Source organism: Perissodus microlepis, chromosome 7, assembly GCF_051167445.1.
Source record: "Perissodus microlepis isolate ML-2025 ecotype Zambia chromosome 7, ASM5116744v1, whole genome shotgun sequence".
NCBI lineage: Eukaryota > Metazoa > Chordata > Actinopteri > Cichliformes > Cichlidae > Perissodus > Perissodus microlepis.
The window spans coordinates 64,684,219-64,700,353 of NC_140467.1; the positions used below are offsets into that span (position 1 = coordinate 64,684,219).

A 16,135-nucleotide genomic window follows, 5' to 3' on the forward strand; every position below is an offset into this window, starting at 1 on the left:
ATGATGTAGAATTTAACTGCACAGATGTAGACCCACCAACTGTTCTGTCATCATTACACAGGATATTTTGATATTTGATGACAAAAAAAGTTGATTTTGAAGAAGGACCATTACCTAAAACACAGGTGCCAAACTCCAGCCCTCGAGGGCCGCTGTCCATGTGTCCCTGCTGCAACACACCTCAATACAATTAGCAGGTTATTAGGAAGACTCTGTAGAACGTGACTGCATGCTGAGGTGGCAAATCAGCCATTTGATTCATGTTACAGTAGCTCATGACTGAATGAACATGGTGCAATAAAAGTACATTTAGAAGCAAGTGTTTTACATTTACTTACATTTAATTGAGCAGCATACTTGACTGTATGCTGAGGATTGCCTCCTCAGCATACAGTCAAGTCTTGCTAATGACCTACTAATTGTATTCAGGTGTGTTGCAGCAGGGACACATTGTGGCCAGGCAACAGAACAAAAACTAGAACATCCAGCAACTTGTTGTCAACCAAGCAAGTGTTTAAGGCTGAGCAATCCAGACGAGAACTGAAGCAAGCTGCAGGAGGTGACCTGAAACTCCCATCAACTATATACACGTGTGGCTTTTCTATCCTCAGCGAGGTCATTCAGATGCATCATCCTGTCTGTGCCACTGTTTCCATGTGTCATGGCTAACGGACGCACTCACGCACAGAGTTCTTGCAAACAAAGAGTTGAAAGTGTATTTGCAACAGGGTGAAACCACAGTGATATAAATATATGTGCAGTGAGTCGGGCGGGGGTCCAGGGAGAAGAGAGAAGGGAATCCACACACGCCTCTTCAGCCACACTCGTCCAGAACTCCACTCACCCTGCCACACACAGCAATCACAGGGAGGGTCCGTAACCAGGTCTGATATATACAGAGAGCGAAGGTTAGTTCACCAAGTGAACACACCGAGGGAGATTTCTTTAGAGGAAGCCGAGAGCACGAACACAGGAGGTTCATGTAAAGCTATTTGCTAGGCACCAGATTCATGACTGCAGCGGCTGGTGGGCTGTTGAGATGAAATTTGTGATGTTCAGTGATATGAATTTCTTAAAGCTTCTGGGCTTAAGAGAACTTGTGTGCACTTTCACTGCATCACTTGTCAATACACATGGAACATCAATTTCTTATCAGTTCATTCTGATCTTTTTCCACAGAAAATGTAAGCAGGACATGGGTGGGGATGCTGAGGGGCTACAGGGGCCTGAGATGGCCAAACGAAGTCTGTCCTCCTGTGAAGACATCACACAGAGCCGAGAGCGAAACAAGGAAAACTACCTGAAGAGTGTAGTCAAGCAGTTTGACATTCAGCCTGCTGTTAGCTCAACATTTTACACTCATTTACACTAAGAGCCACGTCTATGCCCAATTTAGTATCACTACTCAACCTAACATGCAGAGCATGCAAGCTCCCACAGAGGGAGGCCCCATGATTCAGTCCACCGCCCTTCATATTTACCATACAGGTAACTATCTTCTGTCTCCCCCTTCTTCCTCTAATTGCTATAAAGAAGTGCCTTTAACAAGTATCCCCAGTGCATGCAATAGATTCAGTGGTGGGTCTTATCACCAACGGTGATGAGACGGCCTACAGGGAGGAGGTCAGCGCCCTGACCCACTGGTGTCAAGACAACCATCTCACCCTCAACGTCGCAAAGACAAAGGAGTTGATAGTGGACTTCCGGAGGTGCAGAGAAGCACACACCCCCATCACCATCAACGGCGCTGCTGTGCAGAGAGTGAGCAGCTTCCGCTTCCTTGGTGTACATCTGGCTGAGGATCTTACGTGGTCAGGACACATAAACAAAACAGTGAAGAAGGTGCAGCAGCGCCTCTTCTTCCTCAGGAGACTGAAAAGTTTCGGCATGAGCCCCCGCATCCTCAGGACCTGCTATCGCTGTGCCGTTGAGAGCATCCTCACTGGATGCATCACCACCTGGTACGGCAACAGCACCGCTTACAACCGCAAAGCTCTCCAGAGAGTAGTGCGGTGCTCTGAACGGATAACTGGAGGTGAGCTTCCCTCCCTCCAGGACATCTACAGGAAGCGGTGCCTGAGGAAAGCGGGGAGGATCATCAAGGACTCCAGTCACCCCAGCCATAAACTGTTCAGACTGCTTCCATCAGGAAGGAGGTTCTGCAGCATCCGGTCCCGAACCAGCAGACTGAGAGACAGCTTTTTCCATCAGGCCATCAGACTGCTGAACACTTCATAGACACCTCACCTTTACTACTGGAACTTCAACATTATGCACTCCACACTGTATATAAATGCCACTTGATTTGCATATTTGCAACTACCAACCTTTGTATATTTTATATATTTTATTTATTGTTTACTCTATTTAATTTGTAAAATATGTATAGACACACACACACACACACACACACGTAGAAAAACACATTTAGTATACACATCCAGTAATGCATATACTATTATATATTGTACATATATTTATTACTCTCAGATTTAGCCATTCTTATATTTTGCTTGTTCTTATGTTATTGTATTTTTGCACACCTCTGTTGCTTGTGAAGCTCACACACAAGAATTTCACTCGCATGTACTGTACCAGAGTACCTGCACATGTGATGTGCAGAGATGGGCAGTAACGCGTTACTTGTAACGTGTTACTGCCCATAGCAAGGGATTACTATTGCAAAAATGGTAATTAGATTACCGTTACTTTCCCGTAGGAACGCTGCGTTACTGCTAGGGATGGGTATCGTTTAGGTTTTATCCGATACCGGTGCCAAACCGGTACTTTTGAAACGGTGCCGGTGCTTAAACGGTGCTCAAACCGGTGCCTAAAGAATGGAGAACACCAACTTTGTCCAAAAACCTCTCATGTTCAGCTGTTTTTTTTGTAAAAAGATAACAATATTAGCCTTTTCTGCAGCTATGGGGCATATATGGTATCACTCTTGGCTGGAAGCAGTGCTTAAACAATGGAAAAAACACAAACTTTGTCCAAAAACCTCTCATGTTTAGCTGTTTTCCACTTTTTCTTTGGTCATTTTAGCCTTTTTGGCCAGGGTGAAGGGAGCATCTGCCATCAAACAAGAAGACAACCGCATGTAGCTACGACCAGTGTTGGTCAAGTTACTTGAAAAAAGTAATCAGTAACTAATTACTGATTACTTCCCCAAAAAGTAATCCCGTTACTTTACTGATTACTTATTTTCAAAAGTAATTAATTACTTAGTTACTTAGTTACTTTTTAAAAACACGATTTACAACCTGAATAGGTGATAAAGTGATAGATCTTTCAGCCCAATTCTACTTTTTCTACATAATCCATCATACAAAATGTAATCAAATGGAAAAGTCTCTTTTTAAAACTTGTTTTATTAGTTTTAATCTTTTAACTTTATGCATCAAGCAAACATTTAATTATCTGCAACATTCTCTGACTGGAAGAAATTAGTTTAACATTTAAACCTATTTTCTGCACATTCCAGCACATAAAATATTTTTTTTTGTGTGTTTACACTCAGTCTTTCAAATAGATGCAAGTAAAACACAGCAGAAAATAAATAAAGTCAAAGACTAGCGGTCCTTTTGCTCTATTTTCACCTGTAAAGCAGGAGTGGGGCAGGCGGAGGTTTACCCTGGTGCAGGTGTGCCGCAGCGGTCAGTGGAAGAATCCGCGAGTTTCTCTGTGAGTTTCCCATTACGTCGTAGCTACTCGGTGCTTGCTCGGAAGTTTAGGGGGTTTTTTCGCTGTAAAAAGAAGTTTTCTTCCCAGGCACAACGGACACTAATGTTTTTGTCACTTTTTATGGAATCAAACTTAAGGTAAGGTCAGTACTTCCACGCTTTAAACGCTGCACGCTCACACTCTCTCCGCACTCGATATATGATCCATTGTTGATCTGCACACAGCTGTTGCCACAAACGTCGCACTTGCTTACGTCACTGTCATGAGACATTCTTGCAAAAAAATCACGGTTTTAGTAACGCAGTAACGCAGCGTTCCTACGGGAAAGTAACGGTAATCTAATTACTGTTTTTGCGATAGTAATCCCTTACTTCACTCGTTACTTGAAAAAAGTAATCGGATTACAGCCCATCTCTGGCTACGACTGTGTTTGCTAGTTCACCTTACGTGCATTAATGTAATAATGTGGTTAGCCTACTCAACGTAAATTATACACGAACAACATTAAGCTACTCACGCAGAGAAGAACGGCTGCTGCTGCATCATCATCCTCATCATTTCTGCTACACTGGCAGGGCTAGGGGCCAGGACTCTCCTCTGCGGGTTCTTGGGGGATGTTTCTAACTCCGGTCCGATAACAGGCACCACACCCGCAGTAGATGTGCTCGGTGTGAGGTCTCGCAGCAAGCTATCAAATACGGCGCATTTTTCGGCTTTTAAAAAAAACGCTATGCGTCGCCAGGTGTTTCATCGGATTCGAGGAGTTACCTCCTTTGACAGTATCACAGTATCAGCTTAAAGCACTTGTTGCAGGCTGCTGATCTTGCATATTTTGCTGTGAAGTACAGCCAGACTTTTGACCACTTCGCTTTGGGCATTTTTAATCTGTAGCGCTGCTCTAAAAGAACGGACGTACCTGGACCCGCCTACTATCCTTGGAAAGGTAAAATGATTGGCTAGAAGAACTGCTAGTCTTTGACTTTATTTATTTTCTGCTGTGTTTTACTTTCATCTATTTGAAAGACTGAGTGTAAACACAAAAAAATATTTTATTTTATGTGCTGGAATGTGCAGAAAATAGATTTAAATGTTAAACTAATTTCTTCCAGTCAGAGAATGTTGCAGATAATTACATTTTTGCTTGATGCATAAAGTTAAAAGATTAAAACTAATAAAACAAGTTTTAAAAAGAGACTTTTCCATTTGATTACATTTTGTATGATGGATTATGCAGAAAAAGTAGAATTGGGCTGAAAGATCTATCACTTTATCACCTATTCAGGTTGTAAATCGTGTTTTAAAAAGTAACTAAGTAATTAATTACTTTTGAAAATAAGTAATCAGTAAAGTAACGGGATTACTTTTTGGGGAAGTAATCAGTAATTAGTTACTGATTACTTTTTTCAAGTAACTTGACCAACACTGGTGATGTGACAGTAAAAGTGATTTGATTTGATTTGAGATCATTTTTTCTTTGCCAAATGATGAAAAAAGTGACAACCTTATAATTGTTTCACATTGACAGAATTTATTTGTCTTTTTTGGTCTCTTTATAACAATGTCATGCCCTCTTTGTATTTCTCCAGTAGTTACTCTTGAATTCTGTTTCTATGTGATGTTGTTAACGTTTACTAACTGGTGTGGGTGCGGGGAAATGTTAGCATGCTCACACACTAGCTAAGCTAGCAAGGCGCTGACTCAGTAAACCGCCATATTGATCACCATTGTTGCTCTACTTTACAATACCTCTGCTCTGGCTGTGAGTGCCCTCCCTCTCAGCCCGTACCCACCCTTTCAGGCACCACAGATCCCAACAGTGACATAGCGAGCCAGTTCGAGTTGGACTTTGCCCTCCCCCCAGTCCTCCAGTGCCAGTCTGGACACCTGGCGTGTACAGTCCAGCCTGTAACTTAACCAGAACTGGTTGTTGCCTCCTGTAAAATGTCGTTTTTGTCTTTTTGATCCACTCGTCCACGCGTGTATGCAGAAGCATAACTGTGAAGATTAACATTTTAATAAACACCTGTCATGAACACACATTTCTTCTTCCCCAGGTGTGCACTAACTGCCGTGCTAGGCTCAGTTTGTGCCCAACATGCTGAGGTCCCCTGGGTTCCAACAGGAACCTGGCCATGGAGAAGGTGGCCAACTCTGTCCTCTTCCCCTGCATGCACGCTGCATAAGGGTTCACTGGGTTTATTATCATGTGTGAAATATCAGTGCATCAAGAAGAGAAAAGAGGAGAAACTGCTCTTGGTTCGTCTATAGGATGTTCAGCTTGTTGGCTCTAGAGCGGACCAAAGGGTGCTTCCCTGTGATGAACACCTCACATCTGCATTTCCACAGCATGGAGCACAAATTATGTGTAGGATCTACAGCATGAGTTAAAATGGTAAATGGCCTGTATTTGTATAGCGCTTTACTAGTCCCTAAGGACCCCAAAGCGCTTTACACAACCAATCATCCATCCATCCACACACTGGTGATGGCAACTACTTTGTAGCCACAGCCACCCTGGGGCGCAGTGACAGAGGCGAGGCTGCCGGACACTGGCGCCACCGGGCCCTCTGACCACCACCAGTAGGCAACGGGTGAAGTGTCTTGCCCAAGGACACAACGACCGAGACTGTCCGAGCCGGGGCTCCAACCTTCCGATTACAAGACGAACTGGCAACTCTTGAGCCACGATCGTCCACCAAAGCCCAAATCTGAGAAGAGAATATGCACTTAAACTCAGCTGACAGGGTCGGCTCTTCTTCTTCTGCTTGTTGCAAACACTGATTTCCAAAGGCACGAAGAACAAAAGCCCTCCCTGTGTTTGAGTAATTAAGAGTTCTGATCTATGGGCTGATTTAGGAAACAGGATGAAAAAAATGGAAGAATCAGTTATTTAGAAGGAAAGGTAACTTACCAATAAACAAATCACGCTTCTCCAGTCCTCTGCTGGCATCACTGACTGTTACCAAATCACATGATCGAGTTCTGCTATATCTCATAGGATACTGTAACTGGGAATCAGGTATGATCTGTGAGGAATTTTATTTGTGTTAATCCAACTAATGTCATTAATCACATGTGCACATCATCCATTTGTATAAAGTCGGAGTTATTTGGAATTACATCTTGGAAATTAAATCTAATGATTGTAGAACAAAGTTCATTTTTTTTTGTCTGTGTGGTTTTCTGTAAATATACTTGAACAGGTCTAGTTACCACTTTTTAAAACCCTTACGGGCGATTGTGGCTCAAGAGTTGGGAGTTCGCCTTGTAATCGGAAGGTTGCCGGTTCGAGCCCCGGCTCGGACAGTCTCGGTCGTTGTGTCCTTGGGCAAGACACTTCGCCTACTGGTGACATGGCAGCCTCGCTTCTGTCAGTCTGCCCCAGGGCAGCTGTGGCTACAACTGTAGCTGCCTCCACCAGTGTGTGAATGGGTGGATGACTGGGTGTGTAAAGTGCTTTGGGGTCCCTAGGCGGGACTAGTAAAAGCGCTATACAAATACAGGCCATTTACCTTACAAGGTAAAAGCACTGGGAATGTAAACCATTACAAACAACTTAGGGATCATATTGGTATTTGTCCTCTTTTAAACAACTTCAATAATTTTAAAAGTAAAAGATAAAGAGAAGAAGATAAGAAATGAAAGGAGAAAACCAGAAATTACACTCAGTTAATTACTTTCCATAGCATGTTTCTGAGAGCATACATGTTTCTGGGTCTCCTGTCAGGTTCAAGCAGCACCTTCATCCTCAGCTCTGCTGCTTCCGTCATCACCAGAACTCCTCCGTCAGTCCGTCACACCCGTGCTCCACCAACTCCACCGGCTGCGGTTAAACACTGTTCAAGTTCAAGCTTCTCCACCTTCTCCACCTTTAAGTCTCTACTGTTCTTCTCTGAACACATCTTCGCCCTCTCAGGTCCTCCGTCCATCACTCTCCACTTTCCAGCCTCTCAGAGCACACTTCCTTCCACCTGTCACATGACTCCTCTGTCCTTACTGATGTTATATTCATGTTTCTGAGTGAGGTGACTTTAAATCAAACGTATTATTATTCATGTGTTTGGGAGGAAGCCGGAGAGAACACGGACAGTTCCCTGTTGTCATTAACAAATGTACTCAAACAGAAGCTAACCTGGCATCATAACTACAGTGCTGACTTTGGCCACGCCCCCACTCACCTGTTGGTTTTCGCTCTGTGCTCACAAACACATCGATAAAAGCTAACGCTCCAGGATCTGTTTACATACTCATGTAAATATGCACATGTGCAAAAATGATGTTTAGAGTAAGATGGGTCTCTTATGGATGATAAACAGATAATCCAAATCTCAAATTAGCTCATAATCTCTGATGATGTTAGCTATACAGGGCACATAAACAAGCTAAGTGACATAGTGAGACCTGAACAGTTTGCACTTTGGCTCATTAACATGAGAGATACAGCGAGCTTGAATCTGCTTATTTAACCTGTTGTAACGTCTGCAGTACACAGACGGTTCCAACTGAACTGAGCAAAAACAGCAAAACACAAAAACACCTGCGTGAACGAAAAGGTCTTTGTTCTGTTTTTGAATGTACACACAGTCGTAACTGATCTCAGGTGAGCAGCAGCTTGTTCCAAAGAGCAGCAACTGAAAGCAGATCGGAGATCTGATCCTGGAGCAGCAGGTGCTGACCCCCACCCAGAGCTACCACAGGATGACCAATGACGTGGCTTCAGTACTGTGTGGTCAGATTTCCATGGTAGAGTCAGCCGTTAATCGCTAATCATCAAACATCATGAATCAGACCCAATACCAAAATTACTTTTAAATACTTTATTGCAGGACAGTACTGCAGTACTCTGGGTACTCTGACCCACTGTGAGCTGTTACACCTCCACAGCTGGCAGGGGCTGTGCAGGGGTTTACCTGCTAATCCAGGTGTGGATGGCCGCTCCACCCTCAGAGGAACTCCTGGATCACTACCTCCTTCAGGGAGTGGGAGGACGCTTCCCCACGCTCGGCATCTCTCAGAGCGGTCAACTCATCCTGCAGCTGAGCCACGGGCCGGCCCAATTGGTACCCGAGGTCCACCAGCAGCTCCAGCAGCGGCGCTCTGTAGCGCGTCAGTCCGTAGCGCCTCACCGGAGGCAGCGCTCTCTGAGCGGCGGAGAACGCCCGCTCCGGTTCGTCCAGGTCCCGGTAGCAGACAGCGAGGGTGGCGAGGGCGGGCACGAGGAGGGTGGGCTTCTGCCAGGGCAGCAGCTTCTCCTGGATGTCCAGCACGGTCTGCAGCAGCTCTGCGGCCGGCCGGAACTGCCCCGCCCGGAGCAGGCCGTGCGCCCGCTGCTGCTCCTGCTCTGTGAAGAAAGCCGAGAAGCAAGGCGAGTGTCTGGCGCAGCGCGTGGCGTACAGCTTCGCCAGGTAGTCCTGCAGCGCCAGGCGCCGCTCCCCGATGCTCTCGGGGGAGAAGTTCCCCGAGAGCATCTTGCGAGGCAGCTGCACCTCCTCCAGCTCCTCGTCAAACTCCTCCAGCAGTTTGTGGTGGAAGCGGGAGAAGTCGCTGTAGCGGCGCTCCACCGAAACACGGCGGGAATCGAAGCTGCCAGAACGCATCACCACCACCTGGTAGAGCTGCAAACAAACAGAAAGAACCGTGACCTTTGACCTTTAAAGTTAACTCTGCTGCAGCTCAAACAGCCAGTCAGAGAAACAGGCTGGACTTCCTGTTCCCTCTCAACGGTGAACCCACCGCAGGCGTCTTTTCTCTGATACGTTATGCTGACGATTACATTCATTCATACAACACCGAATCACGACCGATCACCTCGAGGTGCTTTACACTGTAACATAAAGACTCTACAATCATACAGAGAAAACAGAGAAACCCCCAACAATCATATGACCCCCTATGAGCAAGCACTTTGGCGACAGTGGGAAGGAAAAACTCCCTTTTAACAGGAAGAAACCTCCAGCAGAACCAGGCTCAGGGAGGGGCGGGGCCATCTGCTGTGATTGGTTGGGGAGAGAGAAGGAAGACAGGATGAAGACATGCTGTGGAAGAGAGACAGAGATTAATAACAACTAATGATTAAACACCCAGTGCATCATGGGAATCACCCAGCAGCCTACACCTATTGCACCATAACTAAGGGACGATTCAGGGTCACCCGATCCAGTCCTAACTATGTGCTTCGTCCTGATGATGATGCTGTGTTTTGGTCCTCTGGGGCACCATAGACAAGCAGAAAGTTGCTGATGTGTCAGTTTGAATATTTCCTTCATTATGGAGCACATTAGCTTCTGTGACCGCACGGCGTCGGTTACCTGCACTCATCAATGAACAGCTCCCTGACTGAGTTTTACATGTTTGAGGTTTATAATGAACACACCTGACAGTGGCAGGCAGGGAAACTGTTGGGACTGCACAGCAGGTGGACAGGTGAGTGCAGGCAGGTGTGTTAAAGCTGGTCTTTGGGTTGCTTATTATCTCAAATATGTCTTCATATAAAGATTTCACTGCTCAGCCAGTGCCTCTTATGACCAGAGTTCACCTTTACTGCTTCCTGCTCCAACAGCCACACCTTTGGAAAATAAGCCCCTCCTCCTCAGGTTAAACTTTCACTTCCTACGGGCTCACCTTCACTGAAAGTTAGCTGTGAACATTTACAGGTTAGCCGCTTTGCCCCTCATCCTCATCCTCTGTCTGAAAGAATCTCTTCTGATTGGCTGTCCCTCAAAAACAGAAGGTATTTCACCTCTATGACATCACAGGGATCCAAGAGTATAAAAACTGCTGAGCAGAGTGTTTGGAGTCGGCTGGTGGGTGTGTTTCGGTGTCTCACCACGTATTTGTGTAGCACGTGCTCGACGATGCGGGTGGAGGGGATCTCAAAGAGCAGCCGGACGGGTCGCTCTCGCTGCTTCACCGCCCTCCAGTGCTGCTGCAGCTCCTTCGTGGTTAAACTGGAACAGCCGGGCAAGTCCTCTGAAACAGCAAACACAGCGAGTCAGCACCCACTGCTGGACTGGCACACCTGTGGAAAGGCTGCATTATTAGGAGCGTGGCCTCTTTGCCTCTGCGTGCTGCTTTAGCAGCTGCCAGCCTCTTTGAAACCCACCTCCCTACCAGCTCCTCTTTTCACTGTTTCTGAATCATTGGCTGCAAACACATAAATATCTGACAGATTAAAGCTCAGCGTCACTGTTTACTCGGGTGGAGGTCTGAAATGTGAGTGAGACTTGACCTAAAAGTTTGACGTCTGAGTTCAGACAGAAGAAAGAAGAAGAGGAAGGTTAAGAAGGTGAAAGACGACAGAACCTGGAGTCATTGTGTCCACCTCAGTCAGGTCTTCGGCTCCCTGCTGAGCTTCTGCCATCGGGTCCAAACTGCTGATCTGAGGCCAGAGAAGCTCGCTTATCCTCCTGATGTTCACTCAGTGATGGGCAGCTGTGTTTTATGGCTCTGCTTCATCTCTTTTGGATTTTTTTATTCCTGTAAAGATCAAAGCTGCCAGTGTGGCTCCTGCAGGTGAGTGAGGGGTTAAAAAGGCCCGAGCGGGCCTGCCGAGTGTCGCTAACAGAAGAACGTGCTGCACGTTTGCGTGCTGACAGACGAGTGCAGGCAGGAGGAAGTCGACTTCAGCAAACATGCTGAAGAGGAAGTGAAATGAAAGACCAGTGTGTCGTAAATGGTGTGTGAGAGAGGTGCTTGTTTCATGGCTGCGGAGCAGCAGGCGGGTGGAGTTAGCTAGCAGAAAGCAGAGTGTTTCGCATGCAGCTCCTCTCTGCTCCTCTAGGGGGAGCTCTGAAAGCTCTTTAAGCTTTAATGTCCATCTGCAGGTGCACAGGCAGGTCAGAGGTCACAGGCAGACACCACTGACTAGTCTTTATTAGATTTACCTTAACATGCTTCACAGTGTTAGAGAGGAACTCCGACACTCAGACGACCCCTCTGAGCAGCTTTCTGTGACAGAGGGGAGGAAGAAGACCTCCAGCAGAACCAGGATCAGGGAGGCAGACGTGGTTCAGACGATGCTTGCTGTGGTTTAACAGGATAAATCAAGCTGTGACTCATCTGCACAGCTGAACTTTGACCTATGGTGCTCAGAAGGAACTGAGACTAAAGTAAAAATAAAACCAGTCTCAGTGACGGAAATAAAAATGAAAGCCAGACTTTAGAAAAACAGGAAACCTGACCACAAAACTACCCCCCCCCCCCCCCCCCCCCCGCTGCGTGTCTCCGCCCCTGCATGATCACGTGCCTGGCTCAGGGCGCAGTTTTAGAGGAAGCACCTGCGCAGACTCTGTTCTTCTGCGCTGTGACGCTGATCAGCTGTTTCTCCATCAAAGTGAAAGTAAAAGTGTTCTCGCTCGCGTCTCAGCTCCAGGATCAGCTGATCCGACAGGTTCGCTCTTCCTCCTCCGCAGGTGTCCTGGACACGGTGAGTCAGGTGCCAACATCACGGCAGCCCGAGCCGTTATTCCTCGCTCTTAATATCCGCGTGGGAGGACGCGTGGAGAGGTGATGGAAACACAGTGGCTGTAAAAGGAAGCAGGTCGCACTGCGCCTGATTTCGGCATCACCAGAGTAAACTCAAAGTGCACTTTTTAAAGGATGATTTATTCATTAAGGGAACAAAGTGATCAAACCTACCTGCCTGTGTGCAAAAGTAACTGCCCCATAAACCTGATAACTGGTTATTGTGTTTGAGTCGGTACAGCATTTAGGAGAGGAAGTTCAGTAGAATACAGTAAAATGCAGTAGAACATGCATCGGTTTTGACAGCAGGCAGCTGATGGCGTGCTCAGCATGCCCACTTGCACCAAACAGGTTCAGACACTGATGTCCACTTTTCTGTAAATAGTTATTATCTGACCGACTCTTCCTGTTCCTTTATTTGTGAATGCTGCACAGAGCGAGCGTGGTGGAGGTCTCTGTTTCTTCATTTCATTTTAAATACAGACGTTCAAATATTCTGGTAAGCTCTGGTTTCTGCTCTGACTCTCAGCAGCTGAAAATGACAAGCCGGCGAGCTGAAGACGCCACGGAAACCAGCGAGGTGTTCCAGCTGCTGGAAAAGTACTGCAGCAAGAGGTCAAAACAGCGGTCACCTGAGATGGCAGTGAGGACGATTGCTGCCCGCCGTGTGAAAGGAAACGTCCCAGGTTGGTTTGAACTGTGAGCACGCAGCTGGTGCTTCCTCCTTCCTCTGCTCACCAACACGGGAAAGATTCTCTGTGGGTCTTCTGATGTGCTCACCTGTGTGCTCACCTGTGTGCTCACCTGTGTGCTCACCTGTGTGCTCACCTGTGTGCTCTCTGGTCAGTTATCTTTCCTCAGGTTCCAGCTCCCAGTGCAAGTTTCCAGAAGTCTCTGGAGGTCGTACTAGATGGAGAAGGTGAGTGAACAGGTGTTTCTCTGACGTCCTGTCCGTGTCGAGGCTCAGACTCATCACGCCGACCGCTCAGTTTGTTTCTCAGGTGAGTCTTCCACCTGTGATGAGGTGCACAACAGGATGCTCAGTACCTCAGCGCACACGGATGGTGAGTGTCCAAAGCGGCAGCAGGACGCTTGTGTGAAGGTGAGAATGTGAGTCCTTTTACTCTGCCTGTTCTAACGAGGCGTCTCGCTGTGCCGCAGACATCGTCCAGAGGCTGGTGGAGCTGATCAGAGCGGAGGGAGACGACATCGACAGGAAGGTGAATCAGACGCGTAGATGGCTGCGGCAGGTAGGCACCTCAGTACTAAACACCGGTGTATTTCTGTCAGATCAAACAGAACCTGGACCTCCAGCAGCAGCTCAGAGACCTGGACTATGACATGTTCAAGGAGCTCACCTCCAGCGTGCAGAGCCTGGTCCACCCGGCAGAGCGGGCGGCACCCTCTGAGGTTCAGATTCAGAGGCAGAAGATCGCTCTGGCCTTCGAAGTGACCAGCAGGCTGTCAGCCACGAGTCTGGTCCACCAGAGGAGGGTGCTGAGCTTTGGAGAGCGGTACATTCAGGAGAACCACTCGGCTTGGGTGGAGCAGCACAGAGGCTGGGTGAGCATGAAGATGTTTTAGAACGTGAACTGTTAACTTTCACTGATGTTGAAGCGATTTCTGTGAAATGAAAACGATTTCTGGGTATGTTGTCTCTGTCCAGGCTGAAGCTTTCAGCATCGACTGAGCCGCACGAACCTCAGAGGAATCTCCAGGTGGAGGTCACCACGCTGTCAAAGTTCAAGTATTTGAGCCATATTTGTTTTGTAAAAGTAGATTTTTTTAAAATAAACTTTTGAAAAACACACATGCTGACTGAGTGTCACTGACAGTCTTTGTAAACTGAGTTCTTGAATTACACCCATCAAACTCTCGCTCCGCCTTCCTGGACGGTCAGCGACCTCGCAGCAGCCATGTTATTGGTCACACGATGTCATTACAAATACTCCAAAAGGCTCCAACAGCACAAACGCGGTGCAGAGCTCAGCCAAGCAGCTACAGCCACCTGTGTCACCATCCACCTGTCAGTCAAAGAGGCCACGCCCCTAACAATGCAAACAATCAGCTACAGAGACCAAACAGTTTGTGTATCAGACTGTAAACATGTTGATCTTAACACAGGAGTCTATGAGTGCTGACTTCATTCAACTTTATTTATACAGCACCAAATCACAACATCAGTCACCTCGAGGTGCTTTATATTGTAACCAGACCCCACAATAACACATACAGAGAAAACCCAACAATCATATGACCCCCTATGAACAAGCACTTTGGCGACAGTGGGAAGGAAAAACTCCCTTTTAACAGGAAGAAACCTCCAGCAGAACCAGGCTCAGGGAGGGGCGGGGCCATCTGCTGTGATTGGTTGGGGTGAGAGAAGGAAGACAGGATAAAGACATGCTGTGGAAGAGAGGCAGAGATTAATAACAGATATGATTCAATGCAGAGAGGTCTATTAATACATAGTGAGTGAGAAAGGTGACTGAAGAAGAAACACCCAGTGCATCATGGGAATCCCCTGGCAGCCTACGTCTATTGCAGCATAACTAAGGGAGGATTCAGGGTCACCTGGTCCAGCCCTAACTATATGCTTTAGCAAAAAGGAAAGTTTGAAGCCTAATCTTGAAAGTAGAGATAGTGTCTGTCTCCTGAATCCAAACTGGAAGCTGGTTCCACAGAAGAGGGGCCTGAAAACTCAAGGCTCTGCCTCCTGACTGAAGGCTTTTCAGGGAGTTTTTAGGACTTCCTCATAATAATGAATTACAGTCGTCCAGCCTGGAAGTAATAAATGCATGAACTAGTTTTTCAGCGTCACTCTGAGACAGGATATTTCTAACTTTAGAGATGTTGCACAAATGGAAGAAAGCAGTCTTACATATTTGTTTAATATGTGCGTTGAAGGACATGTCCTGGTCAAACATGACTCCAAGGTTCCTCACAGTGTTACTGGAGGCCAAGGTAATGCCATCCAGAGTATGAATCTGCTTAGATACCATATTTCTAAGCTTTTCAGGGCCGAGTACAATAACCTCAGTTTGATCTGAATTAAGAAGCAGAAAGTTAGCGGCCATCCAGGTCTTTATGTCTTTAAGACATTCCTGCAGTTTAACTCATTGGTGTGTGTTATCTGGCTTCACTGCTTCCTCTGCTGGACGTCAGAGGAACTGCAGGTTTTGGTATTAAGCCAGTGCTGAAGAAAAAAAATATTGTTGATCTTTTTAAGAAAAAAGTCCAAATGTGGAGATTACGGTTGTTTCAGGACAAACGGCTGCTGTAGCGCCGACAGGTTAGTGAAACTAAGTGATCAGCTCTTATTGTGATACAACATAAATGCTCTTTATTGCACAGGGCTGTAACCTCACATCATCACTGCAGCTAATCCAGCCAACTCTTCCACGTTTGTTTTTTCCTGCGGACCAGAAACAGCTTCCTGCACGCTCTTCAGCCTCCTTGTTACTGGCCCGTGTTTATGAGAGAGTAAAGAAATAATTTCCTTAAAATAAACTAGTTCTGATTTCACTGACTGGTGTTTTGTAGGAGGTGCAGCGGGCTGGATGACTCTACAGCACGTGCCGCTCATCTCACAGTTGAAGAAGCTCACAGTCGAGTATTGCTTTCAATAACGAGGAAAAGCCACAGCGTGACGGCAGCAGAGTGTCAGGAAGCTGAGGAGCACATTGTGCCTGTGGGTCAGCGTATATGCACATGTTTACACGATGGAGACGTGCAGGATGAGACTGCAAGCTAAAATAAAGATTGGGGCTCAAACATGAACCCAAATAACTGCCCGGAGGTGTTTCTGTGCCGTAGCCTGACTGTGACACATCGTGAATGTTTCAGTCTGCCGTCACAGTCCACTGAAACTAAAAGTCAACCACCTGAATTCTTTATTTTACCAACAAAAACATGTCTTTAGTTTCTGTTATTTGTTAATGACCCTTCAGAGGGTTGTCTCTTTACTTTTAAGTGTTTATGAGTCACA

At 46.5% G+C, this 16,135-nt stretch overlaps 2 protein-coding genes across 3 annotated transcripts; one reads left to right on the plus strand and one right to left on the minus strand.

The window, feature by feature from the left end:
• Window positions 1–7,404: 7,404 nt before the first annotated feature.
• On the minus strand, window positions 7,405–11,866 carry snx20 (sorting nexin 20). Its single transcript, XM_084936703.1, has 3 exons — window positions 10,987–11,866; window positions 10,511–10,653; window positions 7,405–9,299 (listed from the first exon to the last, which is right to left on the minus strand). Exons 1-3 carry the CDS (start codon window positions 11,042–11,044, stop codon window positions 8,628–8,630), a joined length of 873 nt encoding a protein of 290 aa, XP_084792829.1. The 5' UTR covers window positions 11,045–11,866; the 3' UTR covers window positions 7,405–8,627.
• Window positions 11,867–11,948: 82 nt separating this feature from the next.
• LOC146384663 (apoptosis facilitator Bcl-2-like protein 14) lies at window positions 11,949–13,927 on the plus strand. Of its 2 annotated transcripts, none has more exons than XM_084932652.1 (7): window positions 11,949–12,109; window positions 12,677–12,833; window positions 12,995–13,066; window positions 13,137–13,211; window positions 13,309–13,367; window positions 13,438–13,710; window positions 13,814–13,927. In XM_084932652.1, the coding sequence occupies exons 2-7, from the start codon at window positions 12,686–12,688 to the stop codon at window positions 13,835–13,837; spliced, it is 651 nt and encodes a 216-aa protein (XP_084788778.1). In that variant the 5' UTR covers window positions 11,949–12,109; window positions 12,677–12,685; the 3' UTR covers window positions 13,838–13,927. The 2 variants fall into 2 exon arrangements, with proteins under 2 accessions (XP_084788778.1, XP_084788779.1); XM_084932653.1 differs by having other exon boundaries at window positions 12,680–12,833.
• The last annotated feature ends 2,208 nt before the right edge of the window (window positions 13,928–16,135 follow it).

Bases quoted from the DNA above. Each gene is read 5' to 3' on its own strand.
- snx20 (XM_084936703.1), bottom strand. From the start codon at position 11,044: ATGGCAGAAGCTCAGCAGGGAGCCGAAGACCTGACTGAGGTGGACACA. The intron at 10,654-10,986 runs GTTCTGTCGTCT...TTGCTGTTTCAG, and splicing joins GGTGGACACAATGACTCCAG to AGGACTTGCCCGGCTGTTCC. The intron at 9,300-10,510 runs GTGAGACACCGA...GTTTGTTTGCAG, and splicing joins ACGTGCTACACAAATACGTG to CTCTACCAGGTGGTGGTGAT.
- LOC146384663 (XM_084932652.1), top strand. From the start codon at position 12,686: ATGACAAGCCGGCGAGCTGAAGACGCCACGGAAACCAGCGAGGTGTTC. The intron at 12,834-12,994 runs GTTGGTTTGAAC...CTCTCTGGTCAG, and splicing joins TGTGAAAGGAAACGTCCCAG to TTATCTTTCCTCAGGTTCCA. The intron at 13,067-13,136 runs GTGAGTGAACAG...CCGACCGCTCAG, and splicing joins GGTCGTACTAGATGGAGAAG to TTTGTTTCTCAGGTGAGTCT.